The sequence below is a fragment of the Metopolophium dirhodum genome, chromosome 8 (genome assembly GCF_019925205.1).
Source record: "Metopolophium dirhodum isolate CAU chromosome 8, ASM1992520v1, whole genome shotgun sequence".
Classification (NCBI taxonomy): domain Eukaryota; kingdom Metazoa; phylum Arthropoda; class Insecta; order Hemiptera; family Aphididae; genus Metopolophium; species Metopolophium dirhodum.
Window position 1 is genome coordinate 34,863,420 of NC_083567.1, and position 21,381 is coordinate 34,884,800.

Here is a 21,381-nt window from a genome sequence, read left to right on the forward strand (position 1 = left end):
ACGCTGGTTGTGAGTTGTGACGATTACAAAAACTACCTCAGATGTATAATATTATGTGGACGTGTTTCACGACGTGGTGCAGTAATCCGTTGGAGACGCACTGAAAATAATATTGGAGTTTGAGAACAACGCGACTGAATTCGGTCGTCGGCGAAACTGATACCTAAATATTACCTCGAAGCGACGAAACTGATATCTACGATGCGATGTTACTTCAATATAATATTATATTATTATCATCTCCCGGATCGCGGTCGTTCGCCGTGTCTCGGTCGGGCAAAGATCTAGTACGGAGTGGCCGATGATTTTTTTATTCCCGGTAAGGAACGATTTGGCCCGTACGTGATACGAATGCGCGAATAGGAGAATCGTCCCGCGTACCATGCAGCGTTGAGTAATATAATGTTATAAGAAGAAAAAAATAGCAATAATAAATAATAATATATAAAACTATGAGAATTTTCCTCGTGATTCGCCTAGCCGATGTGCGTAGAGTATATACAGCAATGCAGCCATAGCATGCCTCCGCCACCGACGACTGATCAAAATTCTTTGCGCGACACGTTATTATTATTATAATCGCCGACGTCGATAAACAGACACACACACACATGTAATATATATTCTACCCCAGCCCGAGTATATTTCAATTTATTTTCCAATGAGCTTCGTATTCTTTTTTTTTTTTTTGAGAATGTTGTCGGTAAAAATAAGTATAAAAATAAAAAAAAATCCTATATACGTGACGTAGTATTATACACAACTCTAATAACAATAATAATATATATTATCGAGTCTTAATTTAAGCCCCTTTATAATTACCCCAACAATGTGTTTTATAACATCGAAAACAATCACGACGCGTGCTGGAATTGACGGTTTTGTAATATTTCGAGCGAACATTGTTGTATAAGGTATACATATTATATTATATGCATACGATCGTGCATTTATATGTTAGTATAGGTATTATATATTGGTACCTGTCGCATATCATAATATTATTATACACACATAATATTATTGTATATAATACATATATATATATATACCAACTCGCGTTATTATTTACGTGCCGCTGACAGTTTTTCCCTGCACGTGACCGTCCGGGTGTTAAAACGGTCGCGCATATATTTTCTTCTCGGTCGGGGTATATACCTTGGTACCTACGTATTTATACGATGCGTCCATGCGCACGCGAGAGGCTGCACAATGCACATCATACCTCGTTAAAGGTACCTACCTATAATATTATAACTCTGGTACATACGTCGATATTCTATACGTATACATTTCTTGTATAAGCAATCATACACACACACACACACACATTGGCTGCACATATAAGTGGTATGAGTCAGATACGCGATGATATTATTATATGAGATGGACCGACGGCCTTTCACCTGCCGCGCGACCTCTGCGGTGTTCCCACAGCATATTACACGCGTGTAGATACCTATGCATAGGTTCATATATACATATAAAAACCTTATGCATTCAGATAGATTATGATGTGTGTGTGTCCGCTGCACAATCCTCGTCCTCCGCCCACATATTGTTGTTGTTGTTGCAGCGCCGTCACCGCCGCGCTCGCGAGGTCCTCGGGGTTAAATCGCCGCGAAAAATCTTATTAAAAAATATTAGGTACATTATATTCGCGCGACCGTAATTTATTTTATTATTACGATGATATTATTGTTCCTGTACCGACGATCCTGTAAAGTACAATGTATTATAATCTACAGTGTTCACCGTGACTACCGCCGCAGTACATCCACGCTGTGGGCCAATAGAAAGCTTCGAAACATCTGGTTATATTATAATAATATCGTTATAATATAGCATCGCGCTAATTTTAATAATGATAATAATCGTATTTTAAAGATTTACACTCTAACATCTATAATATAATAATATAGTCTTTATCATCACGCCTCCGTCCATCGACTGTCGAGTTATATTATTCGATTGCCTACGCGTAAATAAAAATTTCTTTCTCGCCACGCTGCGTCGTACGTTTTGTATTTTTGTTTTTATTCGAACAGTGTTGGATTACCAATCGTGAACGATCGCAATACCCTTCTCGCACACTAAGTATCGTGTTTAAAATAGAATAAAATGTATAATTTATTTGTTAGGTATAATGATATAGGGTTATAATTTATAATATTCAAATATCATTACCTAAGTGCTTGCCTAGATTGCCTATAAAATATTTTTTTGACGTAGAATTAGGGGATGTTGAATAGTTACACTATATGCGACTCCCCTCCCCCGTTCGTGCTATAACGATCCTACTTTGATGTTTCCATCGATCACTATACTTTTTGATTTGATCGATAAATTAATGCATCTTACAATGACTATACTTATAATATATCGACAAATCGTGGCTAATTAGTACACGATTTCAAATTATGAATGTATAGAGCACGATCCGCTGCTAAACATATAGGTACAACACGCAAAACCCCGCGTATTTGTCGCGGTCCGAGTTGACGAGTTAAGTCACGTGGTAATCACACACTCCTTATACATGGTTTAAGTACAATTATTATATTACATATATTGATAGATATATATATATATATATATATTATTCGCACTCCTCTGGGTACCCTTGAACGACGAAAATGGCGATATCTCTAGTATAATATATAATAATATAATATCGTCTCTTCGTTGCATCCCGGACGCACGCGCGTGCACTCGTCACCAGACTCGGAATTTCGTTTCTAATTTACCGTCTCAATGTTATCTAGTTTGTTGCCTATGTACAAACTATTGTAAACGCGTATAAGCATATACATATTTATATTGAACACAGTTATGCGGCCGAATCGATTACACACGTCCGACACGATGTAAAATGACATACCTTTATGTCCTATATATCGGTATCATTAACATCGTAGTTACTGCATTTTATGAATGCAATACGTAATCGACACAACTATATTTCACCGGAATATATGTACATGTATAATTCAATATGACCCATAATATACAACACCGGCAATTTTCATCGAGGCAGTGGCGAAAATATAAAGAATAACAGATAACGTTCGAATCCGCGACAAATCTTCAACAATACTCCTTATTATTACCTTATTATGGACTCTTAAACCGTTGCGTATGCTCGTAGATCTCTAAATGCATTACATATATTATATTATTATACATCATGGACACGGAGATACGGGGTAATGTTAGTCTACGACTAGGAACGCGTACTTACCTATAATATCTAGACGCGTATATAATATGTTCTAGTATATAATGATATATTATAATATTATGTGCAGCCCGCCGTGTGCGGGGCACAGGTTTTTGTGGTCAGCGAGTACTCCTATCTATAATATATGCGTATTATATTATACACATATAGCTATATAATATTATAGGTATATAATGTTAGCTGGTTATGTATGTATATAGGTACTCCCGAAGCAATTTACCGGAGCAATAATCCATCTCGCGGATACACCCATTTCGGCTAACCTATTCGTATATATTATAATATATACACACACATAAACACATAATATATATTGTATTTTGGTACGTGCAGTCGTAAAACCGACGTGTACATATTGTAATATACTTTCAGCTGTTGTTCAATTTCCTCGTCAACGTCGAAGGTATTATACCTATAGGTATACATAAGCTCGCGCATTAATATTATTATGTACGTAATTTTTCTTTCGATATCGAATACCCGATGATTTTCATATATTTTATACCTATACCTGCCTGCCGCCCTGCCGCATGCATAACATTATACCGCCGAGAGATCGAATATGTTTTCTACCGATTTGGCAACCGAATTGTTGCGGTAAAGCCTTCTCACGAGGCGATGCACAATAATATGCAATTTATATGTAACACATATTTACAAAATCATTGTGCCTATTATGTATTCTATAGTGTTCCGACACGCCGTCCTTGCCGTTTTCCATCGCTAAATTCGTGCTGCGCGCAGAGACAGTTCGGTCGCGGTCTCTCTTGTCCGCTCAGCCGCGTACAACACCATCATATTATAATATGCATGTCTCGGCTGCACACCGGACATAAATAATATTAATTACGGGAGAGCGTGCATTGTGGCACATAAAACGCGTTCGATTTATACAAATGTACCTATATATTATACGCGTATAAAAACAATTGACCGTTGAGGGCTAACCGCTTCTCCGGACTCGGGTGTCGTGCTGCGCTATCGGCGTATATCCATCGTCATATTGTATATATATATTATTTTATTATATGCCATGTAGCAGGTATCATAATGTACGCGTATATTGGCATCGGCTTGGGCGCGGACGGGCGGACGTCCTTTTCGTTTTTGACACTGCGTTCGCGGTGGCGGCAACCTTACGCAAAACAGGAATATCCGGTCCAAATACCCTATATATCGTGTATGATATTATAATAAGCACATGGGTGTGTGTGTGTAATCGGTCGATTTGATCGATCGATGGATTAGTATCTATGGAGGATAACGCACACATGCGCACGTTTAAAATGATTATGCAATTGTACGATATTTTGTTATTATTTTGCACGGACAGAAAAACGTTATTGCTCTCTAGGTCGATGGCACGCTAGTTTGCCCAGCCCGCGTTAATTTATAAATCAACATTTCTCGTTGACGCGTTTTCACAGCATCTGAGTACCTATACTCGTGTATAGGTATATATTGTATAACCTTCCCTGGTACCTATATATTATAACTGGGTTAAGTTGAACGGGTCTACTCTCAATGTTTTATGGCATTTTTCACGTTTGCGAGGAAAACATATACCTATAATAATAACACACACGACGCACACGATATCATTGCATTGTATTCAGCGGGTCACCGGTTTTTTACTCATAATATATAAAACATTCTTATCCCTTTTTTCGCCCCGTATAGTCCCCCAAATAAAGTGTTGGTACGGTATTCGGTATATGCGATCATATTATTATATAGGTCTATACCTCTTACCAATATACCTAAGGTGTAAGCCGAACAACAATGGCCTCACGAATCATATATATATATATATATATAGTCGAGGTATACCTACCTAAATACATATAGGATTTACATTTTTATCGACTTCCATCTCGTTCGGGGGTAGATATCGTATTATATTGTTATTATATACTATATATTCACGGATGTGTGTGACGGGGCGACTACGGTCCCGAGGCGCAATCATCGTGATTACAGTCATTTGCATATATGTGTAATGTGTATGGTCTGTTCAGCGGCGTGCATGTATAGTATTATAACTGTTCGGATAACTCCGTGTACCAAATTAACGGTGTTATTTCCCTTCTGTCCGTGTATAATATTAATATAATATACTACGGACACGCCGTCTTGTCGCTATATATACATGCATGCGTAGTTATTACTTAGGTAGGTAATTTTTTTTTTATTATCTCCCACAAATCATTTGCTCGGCGACGGCGACTGCAGTGGGTACTTATATCCATATGTATTTATGTATATATGTTTATGCGTGTGAGTGTGTGCATTACACCTATACGATATTATATAGGAACACCTATCTATATAATATACATATTACGTAGTACACACCCGAGTAGTTATACTATGTACGAATGGCGACGACGAGGAAATTCCCATGAGATCGGTTGCTGACAAACGACGAAAAACCAGTAATCAAAAAATATATCGTCGGTAAAAAACTGACATTGTTGTTTACGTATATAATAATAATATTATATATCTAATTTTCGTGCGTACCATATACATACTATAGCTATAATATGTGCGCCGCCTGAGACCTAAAACGACGAAAACAAAAAAAAAAAAATCGTTACTCGGTCGGCGCCCGCGGTTAGTTTGAAAATTACATTGTTTGTTTTCTTAAGTATAATTATGGTAGTTGTCCTTTTTCTGTCCTACGGATAATGTACCTTCGGTTTTCGTGCGGAACGTTGCAGCGTGTGTATCATTTCCTCTTTTTACTCGGAAACCCTTAGATTCCACTTCCGACGATATCTGTTGGGGGAACTCGTAAATGGTGACCTATTTATTATCGACTATATACTGCATAATATGTATAGACCGATCTCTACTACAGAAAGGGCGTACGGGTATACCCAGTGAACAAACCGTGAACATATTTGTCGAAATCATGAGAATTTCAAGCATCGTGGTGGTGAAAATAACAATAATAAAAAAAACCGTTACTCTGTGCACACACAATATGACCTTTTACGTTTATTATTATTATTATTCTTTTTTTAATCGCAATATTTAAATCGTACGACACGACTTCTAATCCGCGCGTACGCCGCATCATCATATATTATATCTCCTTCAGACACACAAGCATTATTATAATACCCGCTCTCGAAAAAAAACAAATATCGAAACTGTGATAAACGCGCGACATGCGCTCGCACTCGGCGCGCTCCTCATTTGTCAATGTCGACCTTTAAATCCTTTTCGCATCAAATAGCCCCGGGCCCGGCGTACCTATACATATTATTATACATATATATCGCGTGCAGTGTGTGTATATAGGCTCGGTTACCCATTGTCGTCAGCGATAACGTCGTCGCATGAATAGATCGCGAAAAAAAAAAAATCACTCGTTGCGCAAGACCGCCGCTGTTTCGTAAATGATTTTCAAAAGGGTTGTGTAAACACGGCCCGGGATAGGAAGCCATGCATCGCGGGGTGCAGTATATACTATATATACCTGTGTATAATATGTACCCGTCGGCGCAAAACGCAGTTCTCATGCCCTCCGATCACTGTCTCATCCCTCCCCCCGAGCACATTGTGCGGTGCGCGCGCTATATTTATTCGGAAATCTTATAAAACAATTAATCACCCGGGGGGGTCGTGTGTCTTCCGAGCCGACATCCGATTCGTCGCAAGATTTTTTTTTGTTTGTATGGTTTTCAATTTTTTTCGAGATCGCTTCATCGTCGATGCGATGACTTTTTTGCCACTTCATACAGACAATCCGCTGCAGCACACAACGCACATCTCCGAGTCACCCTTATCATCACCACGTCGAAACTAAGAACGCGGAACAAGTCGCCTGGCAATATTTCTATAAACATGTTGTGGTGACTATCTACGCGAGTATAATAATATGCGTCTAAAAAAAACACCGCGTGATAACGCCGATGATGTTATACGATTTTGGTCCATTACGAAAAACGAGCGCGTAATCATAACTATGATTATTATATACCGGTATTTTCCGACATCATTATACCGACAGTCGAGCAAAATATACATTAATAATGATAATAATAACAATAATGTGATATTGCACGTGGTCGCGGCGTTTACACGGCGGCGTGGAGCGGAAAACGAGAAAACGACGACGACACTTGTTAATGAAATCGTTTGGGGAACCGTGGTCTGGTCGTGGTCGGTCGGGTCGGTGCAGTTGGCGGCGCGCGTGTGCAGTGGCACAACAGGTTCAGTTTTTTTTTTTTTAACGAGACCAAAGGTCACGGCGGTAAACATAATATACTATTTATACAAACAATATAACACGCACACAACAACAACAACTATAATAACTACAACAATATAATAACAATAATAACTGGTTATCATCGTACACCCGTATTTATTGTGTGCGGTGTGGCGCGCGCGTCGCCGTCGATAGGTTAGTGTTGTTCTCTGTTAGGCGGCGGGCGGGCAGAACGAGTTTCGCAGCCACGGTCTCTCGGGGCGCACTTTGGTCCAGTTCTTCGGACGAGTGACGACTTATTCACGTTACGTAGTGCCCCCCCCCCCCCCAAAAAAAAAAAAACGACAATCCGGCACCGCCGGTATAGACGAAAGACGAGCGCCGATCGGGTGACCTTTGTTTTCGGCACAGTTTTTCATAAATCACCTCGCCGAACGGAAGAGTCGTCACCGTCGTCGTCTTCTGTCTTGCAGCGGCTTAATACGTCTACTGCAGGAAGCCGCCGCCGAAAACCGGTCGATCGAACCGAACCGGTCCGGTCTGGCGCGCGCACAAACGTGAGCCCCTCGGCGCCGGATATCGCTCGGTCTACCTCATAATAATAGAAATAATAATAATAATAATGCAACAACAATGCGCTGTCATTCATCCGCGGTCCGCGCGATTCATTCACGAAACGCGTGCGCCGCTCGTGATCTCGTCCGCCGTCGTCGTTTACTGTATAGGTAGCGGACATAATATTGTTGTATCGTGTGTGTACTTACACGTGATCTCTATTAGATCTTTTCTTTCCGTTTTTTATCGCCGTCGTCATTATCATTCGACATCTCGCGTTAATTATTTACTATTGTCAGATGCGATCGATCGGCGGATTTCACTGGAAAAAGAGTGAACTTTCCTCGTCCGATCTGTGTTGCCGTGTATCGCTCGGACACGTATTCGATACAACACATACCTAAACGTAGGTACCTACGTATATAGCGTATATAATATGCGGTGAAAGTCGGCTGCAATAGTTGTTTGAAATCTATAACATATTTTCACCATTTAGACGCCTGCCCCCCCTCCCCCCGCTCCCCCTATGAGATCGTTATAGGTATATATATATATATGTCCACAAGTATGTTATAATAATAATAATAATAATATACGCGATCGTTTTCCGTTTGAACAAAGATTTCTCGACAAAAACGCGGCGATGACTGCAATAGGTCTCACATAGTTTTTGATTCGCAAAGGCTCAGCAGTCGTAAGGGCGCGCTGGGAGTGCAGGGGACAATGGAAAATATAGAAATGAAACTTTCCATGATATAATTATTATTTGTGTGCGTATCCCTTAAAACTTATGTATACCCACATACCTACCTACCTACCTGTGCGATAGTGATACCTGAACGGAGGACGTTTTTTTTTCGCGGGCTGTTTTTGTAGGAGACGGCGGGGTAGCTGCAGCGAGGACGACGAGGTCACCGGCGCCGTTGTCGACGGCGACGGACAGCATCACCACCGCCGGCGACACAATCATCACCGCGACGACGGCATGGCCGATTCGGACACGAACGGTGGTGGTGGCGCCGGGGGAGGAGGAGGCGGTGGCGGGGGTGGCGGCGTGGTCGAACAACCCGCCGAGCCGGGTGGCTGGAGGCAGTCGTACTACGAGCACCCGCTGACCGCCGCCACGTCAGCCATGCTCAACATTTCGGGCGGCGCTTCCGGAGACGAACAGGGCCAGCAGTCGGGCCAGGGACAGGGCCAGGGCGGTGCACCACTCAGTTTCGTCTACGAGTATTACAAGCTGCCGCACCTGTCCGACTCCGTCAAGGACAAGCATCTTGCCGACATATGGCCGTAAGTGTCATAGCGCGCGCGCGCGTATAAATCTGCGTGATCGCTGCCGCTGCTACCTCCGCCGCCGCTTGTCTTTTTATTCATACATTTTTATCGCATACATAACTCGTCATTTTCCTATAAAATAAATTATGCGCACATGTGTGTCTTGGCCGTTTGTCGTGTTTCAAAAATAACACAATAACCAAAAACCGAATACGACGATGCATCGTTGATATTATTATTATTATTATTATTATTATAAAACAAAATAACATAATAATCAAGTTTAACACCGTTATTTTGATGTATATATATATTAATATTTGTGTCTAACATTTTTACTTATACTTAAGGTTTGCTTTTTTTTTTTTTTTTAACAAATATGCTTATAAGGATTGAGGAAAGCACTGTCTCCGCCATTCGGTTGGGTTCCGCCGCCGAATTTATTGTCGTCGGCTACGCATGTGTCGCACGGCAAAAACAAGTTTCCGAGTTGTCGTCGATTGGGGAGTTATTGTATGGCCATGTAATCCATCGCAACAGTGCACTGCAATACTAAAAGAAAACGACATTTTCGAGGGCATCTTGTATAGGCGCTTTGTTTCATTTTGTTACCGCTGGCGCTAATTATATTAACTATACCGACATCGCGGTTTATGGTCAACGATTGTTTGAGTTACTGATATTCAAATCGCGCCGGCGTCGTGTTAATTGATAAATATTTAGGATAATCAATTGCGTAATGCCCTCAAATTTAGGTTAATATCGCTTTTTTTTAAATGTTAAACATTATTTATGGTGAGAATAATATTTATTACGTCTACGGTCGCAAAAACGTATGGTTTTAAATCCACGTAAACTTGGTTTAGCAGTTTTCTCGTACAATATAACAACAAATCTATTAGAGTCCTCTCATCCTCTTAGTCGCGTAATCGGTGTTTTTATAATTTCGTCACTTTTCGTAATACCATTGAGTGTATAATATTGTCAAAATATATTGATACTCAATGGTATGACATACCATACACGTTCAAGATATTCGTTTTAGGCGATTTGCGTATTTTATTTCATGTTACATTATATATATAATATAATAAAATCATTATTGCCTAATTTTATAATGCAACATTAACGTGTTATGTGGCTGACTTGTGTAACGACAATAAAGTTCATCGCTTAACTATATTTAGAGGTACCTATAAAACAAAATCGATAAGGTTATTATCTTTATAATCGTCTACAGATCGACGTTATAATATAACACGCATTTCGTTCGATAACTAACGCACTTATATCATTTTATTGTGTGTGTATCCCTTATAATATCTGCGGTGATATTATGTAATATGTATACGTTATCTTGCCATTACGAATATAATCTGATATTGTACCTAAATCATGCTGCATAACATATTATATTATGCAGCTAGGTATATAGTTTTTGCCGCAATATTTAGAAATCAACAAATAAAAATACGCCCGGTTGCGGTATACAATGATACGACTAGTTACTACGCTAGTTTTATACACGGCGAGTTCTGTAAAATAGAATATTAATTAATAATGTGTAAATATTCGCAATGCTCAAAAAATACCGTATCTTGCGCGATTCAAACGGATTTTCTGTGCGATATGTGAAATCTTTAATTTCTGGATAAATGTCGAAAACGGCCGTCGACTATTACAATAGCCCCACGGCCTATTATTCAGAACCTTGATATATCACTACTCTTCCATAATAGCCTTTGAAGCTGCAGCAATGGGGTTCTTCTATATTGCGTTGGTTATATTATATTATAAAAGGTAGAAACGCCTTTTACTTGCCCGACACAATAAAGTATTGTTCTTTACTCAACCTTATAATATTACAGAATATGTCGTAACTGATGCCGTAATTGAAAATATAATTTAAAAAAAAAAAAAAAAACTTTTTGGTCATTATTTTAGTGTTGATATTATATTTATATATTATATGACAATATTTAACTGCAAAATATTAATCCACGATGTAGATTGTAACGTCTTTTAGGTACTTGTCTGCAATTGCGATATTTCTAAATTTAATTTGATAACTACTATAAATGCCTAATAACAATATAATTGTATTGCTAAGGATTTCAGGTAAATAATTGTAAGCACGCCCATAAACATATTATAATATTTGTTTGAAAAACGTACATTTCATTGGATTGTAAATACGTACAAATTGATGAATAATAATAAACTTTTATTAAATAAATAAATTGCCTATACATATAATATTATGTTTATGTACTTAATACCATAGTATATTTGTATGAATTATGCATAATACGTTAGTACGAATAATCGTATTGTAATTTAATCACATTGCCGGCAAAATATTATGTACTTGCACAATCGTGCCTAATATCAATTACTGTTTTTATCAATAAAAAATTATGCATGTATTATCTACTAATCGGGGCATGCACGTTTCGAGTATCGGTTTAACGACTAATTTTTGTATATCACTGGAACATGTATAAGTGTTATATTATTATATTACCTTTAGGTATATAGGTATAAAGAAGCGGCGTTACATATTATATTTGCACATTTCACTCGAAAAAGAATACGCCGCAGACGATGAAATGTGTTTTTAACGAGTGCACGCAGACGTTTGTAAAACTTGATATTCAGTCGTGCCCGGAGAGCACTTACTATTATATATTATTATTGTAATAATGATAATAATATTATACGCTATTGTTTTGAAAATATAACACTGCGACACCGACACTATACCCACACGGCTATACACAATATGTCTGGTTTGCGGCGGGTCGCAAAAATATTATGTTCGGTTTTTTTTCCCTCTTCCTTATAATTGGTTAGAAACAATAGAGATACTTCTCTTGCCTCATTTAAAATCAGAAACCACCGCTACTTTTATATAATATAATATTATTTATTTTTTTGTCGTTACATAGAAATGTGATGCGCATATTTCGGTCGCGTGAGAGGGTTACACCCGTACGGCTTCGTCATCAACTCTAAAGTCGGCGATATGGCGGTTCGTCGCGTATTTTACAATAATATTATAATATAAAGACGATATTAGATTATAACATAATATACTACTTAAATGTTGTTATATCTACGCGATGGGCTCGCGGGACTTTTGATACTAATAATATCGAATTACCAGACGACGACGACGATACCGGGCGCGCGCGTACACACAAAAATTAGGCCCCCGGGTTCTTTTGTGCTCGGGTATTTATAATATTATTATTGCGGGACGTGATCTATAATTTATAGCCCCGGCACGGTGCACACACATACACGTACCTTACCTAGTGCTATATAATATATAACGCGTAGTTATGTGCTCGCAATTATAGCCCATTGTCGTAACGTATTCGGCCGTCGTAATATTTCATAGCACGCGGGCGCGAGCAACCCTTTTTTTTTTTGTTGTGTACGTTCCTATATAATATTATAATATTTTACGTGTTCCTGCCGCGAGTTTGTGCGCATTACAATGTACGCTCGTTCGTATATTAAAAAATAACGTACGGGAGGTCTTGTACAAGCGCGTGCATGGGACACATTATGATATCCGCCGCGGCTGCAGCGTCTCCGAAATCTGATATTCGGCATCGTCTAATTGTCGACATTTAACGGACGAATAAATCCGAAGATTATCTCGCTCGCGGACCACTCCCCCCCCCCTCTCGCGCGCGCACATCCCGTGCATATACAGCGTGGTTGCAATACTCATATACTCCTGCAGAGCGTGTGCGTGTAGGGTTGAGGCGCACGGCGACGACCAATCGGAGACTGCGTTCCCGGACGTGACTCGCGTATATTTGAGACTAAGAGACGTGAGAAAAAAATATAGCCTGCATATTATGCTCGTTACTCGTTTAATGTATATATAATATATATATTATATAGGTATAGTATATTTAGCCGTGGTGTAATACATTTTGGTATGTTTTCGAATTTCTTTTAATTTCCATTTACGAGAGCCCACCGCCGAGGCATGTCGTTAAACGGTGTGCGAGGTGTCATCCTCGGTTTCCAGTCCATTTAATTCGGCATTGGCTCGCGTTCGTCCGGATGGGCGTGGTACCCGCGTACGTTTATTTACGGGGGGGCTGGGAGGGGCGCTCGTCGCCTGCTGCTGCATTACGGGCCGATATGCATGTGACGATAGCACGAATAATAATATAATATATTAATATATTATATTATTACGCTATTATACACGACGTGATAGACAGTATCGTAGCGCCGCATTTATGTGAACGATAATACGATATTATACGAGTTCAAAGCTGTGCTGTAAATCGTCCGGGATAAAGATCTAAAATCAATCCGCGCGAATGGGCCACAGACGTGTAGTACCGGCAGTATTATAATATATATATATGGTTTTTATGTTGATAACGGTTTGGTTTTTTTTCATAATACATACATATATATATACCTATAATACGTATATCTCGCGCGATATCTCCACCAGTTTCGGCTGCAGTCTTTTCAACGGATCCGATCAGTAAAACCTACGTGCGTATATTATTATTATTATATTATTACAGATAGATTATCGCGGTGTTCGGTCGTGCGTTAAAGTTTCCTCTGTACAGGACCGCAGCCGCCCCTCGTCTCCGCAGTCGTTTTCCCATTTCGCCGATTCGATCGCCACAATATTATAATATGGGTAATCCGTGTTGCGGCCGTTATTATCGCACGACGATCGCAATCTCTGTGGCGTATTATATTATACATATATACGATAATATAACACCGTCCTCTTATATATATGTATATATCATAATATTATATGCCATCCCGAGGTTCGTCCAAGAACGTTAAATTCCGCACAATATATAAACACATATTACAATAAATATCGTTTTATGCGCCGCACGCAATGACACAATAATATGTATAAATATAAATCAATAATATGTAGACAAGTAGTCCTAAATTATGATTGAAGATCTTAATGTTTACGTTACGATAGATTTTTACGACCGTCTATATAATATAAACGTCGTGTATTCGAGGGCCGATTGTTTTTTATTGGTCAATATCGTCATTGACAATGAGCGTTATCCGGCTCACGATCGCGCGCGCATGTGACGAGCCGCTGCAGCAGATGACGTCCGCCGTTATAAATATAATATTTTATCACTTATTTCATCGACCACATCTGATATGTTATAGGCTATAGAATAGTATACAATATACCATGATATTGTAATATATAGCTGGTATATATGAGAAAAAAAAATCGGAAATAAAATGCTGATTATTCGCATCCCGCGCCGCCGCTGGAACGACCGTTATAATACATATCGGCATAATTATCGAGAGTGGCTTAGAAAGTTATCTATACGGAAAAAAAAAAATACTGTTATCGGTTGGGTTCTTATAAAATATGCGGCGGTGGCGGCGCAGGAGTGCATATAGCAGCAGGACTGATTAAATCGGTCTCCGTCGCCGCGGCGGCAGTGTGTAGAGTTTACCTGTATTATATAGGTATAATAATGTTATATTCAAATATAATATATTACACACACATGCACACGCGATCGCGGATGACCGAAACAACTTTCTAATTAGACTTGTGCAATGACATTTGGGAAGAACGAGCGCTCGCGCCTGCGTCTCGGCGGTGAAAACCAGACGTATAAAATGGGTACATTAATTTTGGCGTTTTTGACAAGTTTAAGCTGGTGGTGCTTCGGCGAGGCGAGTTTTCTGATTTTTTTCTTTTCATTTTGCCCGTTTTTTTTTTTTTTCACTTACCTATATATTTCGTTTTATGTGTGTGTGTTCTCCAGCTTATGGCTAAAACCTGTTTTTTTCTAATATATTATATTGTCGTCGTCGGTCGCGCGCGCTCGATCGCTCACCGCCGCCGCCGCCGCCGCAAAGATAGACGATCCGACACGCAAGTCCCGCGTGTAACATTACGACGTACCGCGATATCAAATGTCCAGATCCGGTTGTGAGCATGTGTCTATGTGTATAATGAATATAATATGTGTATATTATTATGTGTGTATATGTGTCGCAGTGCGTATTTATATATTATTTTACGCGTGCAGTTCGCCGCCGTATGCCTTTAAGTGGAGGAGAGGTCTTTCACACCGTTTGAACTCGATTTTTTTTAAACACGCGTACGTACACGCTTTAATTTCGCGCCCATTACACCATCAACGGAATAAATCGTTACACGGACGCGACGCGGGGACAATCATATAATATCATATATTATATTATTATATTATGCACTCGCGCCGAACCTATGTTATAATATAATATATTATTATCGTATCGCAGTGTGCACCGTACGTATTATATCATTATTTTATAATATAATGTGTATAATATTATATTATGTACATACCTATGTACGACGCACTAATGACCCGACGTCGTCGGGTCGTGTGACGAACGCAGCACAAACGTGGTGGTGGTAGTGTTTGGTTGTAAATTGACACGTACCGAAAAAAAAACAGCAGTGGCGTCGAGTGAACGAGTGAGTGATGCCGTGACGAGTTCATTATGACAAGCTCAATGAAGTGATGGGAAATCGGGTATTCGGAAAGGGTGCCGGAGCAAACGCACTTGGACGCCGCCGCCACCGTCGTCGGCTGCCGTTCGTCTCCCTAATATTTTTTTTTTATCATATTATTTATTATTAAAATAAACTAACTAGAAGAATCCGTTGGTGCGTAATGTTTTCCAGAGGGGTTGCCGCCGCCGCTCACCCTTATATACCATATATATCGGTGGTATACACACACACACACACACACACGCGCATATATATATAGTACTGTTGTATAGTATTGTTGTGTAAGAATACGGCTAAAAAGGGGTTGTCGTGCGTGTTGTAAAACGAAACCGATCCCAACACCTGTCCGGTGCAGTCGCAATCCTATTTATTTATATATACATATATGTGTATAATTTTGTGTGTAGTGTACGTATATATTTCGGATGCAACAGTTTCCTGCGATGACCTTGTCGAAAACCGATAAATGGTTAATACGCCGCTTCCTCGTCTATTGTATACATCGTATTGGCTTAAATTATAATACATAGATGTTATATACTATATTTTACACGTATTATACGCATTCATATTGGACACACACCGAAAAATCAGAACCCACAGCCTGCACAGTGCAATTACCATACGGCGTCGTTGCAGTGTTATTACTGTGAATACCGTGTGAAGCCATAATAATAAACGAAAAATATATGACCACGTTGCAAACCTACGCCGTAATGATATCGTAATATTATGTACGAGCTTAGCCAAGAAATGTGTGTGCGGTTGTCTATATAGATGTAAGATTTTTGTTATTTTTTTATTTCCTCGTTCCGAGGTCGTGCCGCGGGTATGCTGCTCGAACAATTTCTACACATTTCATCGCGTTAAAATACAGACATCGGCAGCAATTAAAACGAAATCGACTAGTTGCTGCACGTGACAATGCGTATAATGTCAGATTTTGGCAAAACTTTATGGCCACGCGTATATTATTATATTATCACATATACACGACATCGACGGATATTATATACGGGTACCGTGCGTAATGTAAACAGCGACTGCAACTGCATGTTATTAAAATCTCGGTAAATAGCTTCGGGACGGAGACTGGATTATTAATATTATCATTATTATAATTATTATTACGGCGGCGTATTATGTATAGCTTTTTAAAAAACCATTGAGTGTCCGGTAGTCCGCGTTGATCGATCAACTGGAATGATAATTAACATATATACGCGTATAATATCGTTATGACATGGGCATAGTAATATGTTATAGAAGTAGCTGGTACTTTATGTGGATGGGGAAAAAAAATTGTACGTATTAAGTGCTCTAGTTGCCGTGTACCTGTACCTACATCATATATTATATTATTATACGCGCCGCATTGTTACTGCGTGGTGTGATCAAACATTTTAATATTAATGGTAATTCGATACATTATCATGGGCGTCCGGGATCGACGGGGGTCCGGACGGATCTATCTGGTCGATCGGAGAGGCTGCGTCGCCGCTATATTATATTAGCTGCACGTCGATCGAAAACAAGGACGCATGACAATATCATTGGTGTAGATCGGATGCGTACAAAACTGAAGTGGTGTAGGTATTGGGTACGAAACGTGTCGCGCCCGGGAAACGACCATATCCGTCACTTTGTAATTGTTTCTCGCGGAAATCTCGTCCGCCTGCGCCGTATCTAATTATTAATCACCTCGTTGAGTGCAGATGCGTATATTATTATTATTATTATTATATTATTACGATGATGGGTTGTGTACTTGTGTGTGTGCGTGTGTGTGTGTGTGTGTGTGTGTGTGTGTGTGTGTGTGTGCGTGTATAACCGTCGATGTGAGCGGTTAACGATAAACGCTGCACGAGTTTCGTCCGAGAAAAACGATGCGTTTAAAAACGCATTACACGTCGTCGACGGTACTTATATCGCGTACGCTTGTAATAATCATATCGTCATGACTCGTGATGTAGATGTATGATATAATATTATATGTATATAAAACAACGCGCGTTAAACGGACCGCTTTGGCTGTAAAAATAATAATAATAATCGTGCCCGGTGGAGATCCTATAACAATATTATAATGTTATAATATCGTAGTAATATAATAATAATAATAATAATAATAGGTACGGACAATTGAAAAAATTAATTCGTCTCGCCACGGACGGACATTAAAACGCGATTATGTATTCGATGACCTCTGTCCGCGGGTCAACTGTCTATTAGCGCGACTATGATATTATTATATTATTTTATCATGTTTTTCGATAATTCGTCGATCCTTTTGCCCGGGGGGGGGGGGGCTATGAATCTTGTAGAGCAGGAGGCGCGCGCGCGAGACGGAACGGCGCGGCCTTTTTTTACGGCTGAGAAGAAAACTTGAATAATACCTCGCGGGCGTCGTCGAGATCGCTGAATTGAAAATCTTCGCCGCGTAAATCATATTATAATTGGCCACCGTTCGGAGGAGGAGCCGGCAACGGCAGCAACAACAGTACGGTGGTTATGTATTATGTAGGTACCTATAATACCAGGTATAATATTATTATATAGGTGTTACGGAGCATACCCGAATACATCTCGCGTGTGGGAATATGTTTTATTACAACGGATTTATACTATCAAGATTAATTAAAAAATGCCTTACAGTTATATATTTAAACGAACGTTTCGTAACAATGGCCCTGCTGTTAACATATATTACTCGCTGTATACGAGCATAACGTTATATTATATATGTACTATTATTATTAATATTATGTATCCCTTAACAATGCGCTAAAAAATTCTTATCTCGTAAACCGGTTTGTGCGCATAATTTCTCGGGAGACGTCGCGATATTGGGTGCGTGTGTACAGGTAGGAGCAGCCCGTAGTTAGGCAATAATAATAGTAATATATATGTACTAGAATGGAGGAAAGAGCCCTGCGTGCACAGAAGGGATCTCGCGCCGGTCCGCGTGTGTCGTCATCGTCGTCGTCGTCGTCGTCGTCTCTGCCGCCTAAACTGTTCCCGCTCGTTCGCCCTCTCCTCAAGCTCGTTTACAAATAATAATAATAATATTATGTTATCATCCGTGGCCGTGCGTATTTCAATGTTCAAACCGTAAAATCGTAAAATTCGATGTGATTCGACGTGATCAAAAAATATACCGGTATTGTGTAGCGTCGCGATTGTATAACAAAACATTATGATATAGTACATTTTGCGAGAGTTTTACGGTTCCGGGTCTCCCCGTACGCGTATACAATATTGTTGTATTGTGGAGTGTGGTCGTACGGGCTTTCTAATTTCTAGTGACGTCGGAATTAAAAAAAAAAAACATGTTTTTGACCTGGTACTTATACGAGTGCCCGGAATCCGACGGGACGCAACACAACGTCCACTAGGACGATTTATCGTTTTATTATAATGTTCGTATATTTTTTTTATCGATCGCGTGCATATATTATTATTTATTAACTCTGAGCGACGGTATAATAATTTGCGTTAATACGAATAACCGCCATGTCACGTCTTCGTATAATATAATAATATACTTTATGATATTTATAGTGGCCGATGATTTTATTTAATTTTATTTCTCGTCATAATTAGCGACCCAGACGTTATTTTTATTTTATTTTTTTTTTGGTTATTTATGTTCCATGCGTCGATTAAATTTGCATAATACAACGACTGAACAACGAGACGAGATCATAGTTTTACGAGCTGCATGTTTTTTTCCTTCTTTTGGTTTAATGGCTTTACGCAATCGGCGATTTACCTAACGAAATAAATTTGAAAATAAAAACCGTATTTTATTGAACTGTAATAATAATATATTGTTATATGACGTATTTTTAATAATTTTTTTTTTGTCTCTTCGCAGAACGACATCTTCACCGAATGGTTCGCTGTTACCATCGCAGTTGAAACCGTCCAACGGACTTATCGGCACGGGTCCAGGAGGACTAGAAATCGGCGCCGGACACCTGGGCGATTTGCAGGGACTCTTCTTGCACCAGCAACCGCTTAAGCGGGAGCCCGAGGACCTGAGCCATCACCGCGGTGGCGGGCCACCAAACAAGGGTAACAACAATGCAGACGGTCTGAAAACGATCGGAGGACGTCCAAAAGTGGTGTTGGTCGCGCCCGGTAACAACGGCAATCAGCAGGACCAACAGCAACAGCAACTGGTCGTGGACGTCGTAAACAACAATAACAATCAGCAAGCGAACAATAACAACGCGGTGGGCGGCGTGAAAGAAGAGTACGGCGGTGGACACCATTCGCCGCAGCACAACAGTCGGTCGATAAACGGCACGCCGTCGTCCACGTCATCCCTCATCACTGAGATGAACCCGCCGCCGCCGGCCATAGAGTTAATAGCCACGCCGGATGGCCTGAAGCCCATGTACGGCACGCACATATTCACCACCATGACCGGACAGCACGCCGACAGTGGTACGCCGTCCCCCAACTCGTACGAACACCAGCAGTACACCACGTCGTCTGTGCTGTCTGGCGGCGGTGGTGCCGGCAACCCAGGTGGCTACATCACCACGTCCGGTGGCCGGACCCCGTTCGCCGACCCATACACTTACCGCGAGTACTTTGGCGGCGCCGGTGGAGGCCCCGAACCGGGCCCGTACGGCTCGCAGATCGGCGCTGGCGGCGGTGGCCGGCAGACCGCGTCCTCCTACGGCGGCGATGCCTCCGACCCTGGCGCCGTGTCCAACGCCGCGGCCACCGCGTCGTTTGTTGAACGGTACGTCCGACAAAGCTCGTACCACAACAAGGGCGTTATCGCAGCAGCCGGGCTCACCGTCGACCTGCCGTCGCCCGACAGTGGCATCGGCGCGGACGCCATCACACCACGTGACCAAAACGCCATCCAACAGGTATGATATTATATATAATACTTGTGACAGTCTTAATTATATTGAAATAATTCTTATCAAAAGCAATCCTTCTTTCAAAAATAATTTTCTATTTAATAACAACCATCTCGATTGTCGGTAAAAACATTAACTGTTTACTTTGAACATTTTTAGTTTTGCTATCGTTAACTTGGACGGGTTAACAACAACAACAACATAATAACATATTATTATCTTTTTTATATTTTGAGCAGTCTTCTTATACCATAAGTATAACACATAAAGATTCGAGTTTAAACATTTTCAAGTTTTATTCTTCTATCGGCAAGCGTTATTCTTTTACAATAATTTCATTAGCACTTTCTTTTGTTCTACCTGAGAAGATACATCTACAAATTGTGTATATTTAATAAAGGAAAACAATTATATTGAGTAAAAAAATACCTATTGGCTATTTCTATATACATATGCTTTTAACCATTCGGTCTTAATTGGCTGGGCAGTGGCAATTGCATAATATTTGAGTACTGTCAATTATACTCAAATATTATGCAGTATTCAAACATTGGCGTAAAAGTATTATTTAAAATTTAATATTAGTATAGTTAGTTTTAGTTGGTAGGTAACGAAGGTATCCAGGAGTGTTGGATATTGTATAATA

At 40.0% G+C, this 21,381-nt stretch overlaps 1 protein-coding gene across 7 annotated transcripts in view; it reads left to right on the forward strand.

The window, feature by feature from the left end:
- LOC132950795 (protein grainyhead-like) overlaps positions 1-21,381 on the forward strand; it is a 107,828-nt gene that overhangs the window by 62,081 nt on the left and 24,366 nt on the right. For 6 of the 7 annotated variants that reach the window (XM_061022362.1, XM_061022360.1, XM_061022365.1 and 3 more), the window contains exons 3-4: positions 8,895-9,311; positions 19,730-20,741. In XM_061022362.1, coding sequence (XP_060878345.1) covers positions 8,895-9,311; positions 19,730-20,741 — 1,429 coding nt within the window. The remainder of the gene's footprint in view (positions 1-8,894; positions 9,312-19,729; positions 20,742-21,381) is intronic. The other variant, XM_061022366.1, reaches the window with a different exon arrangement.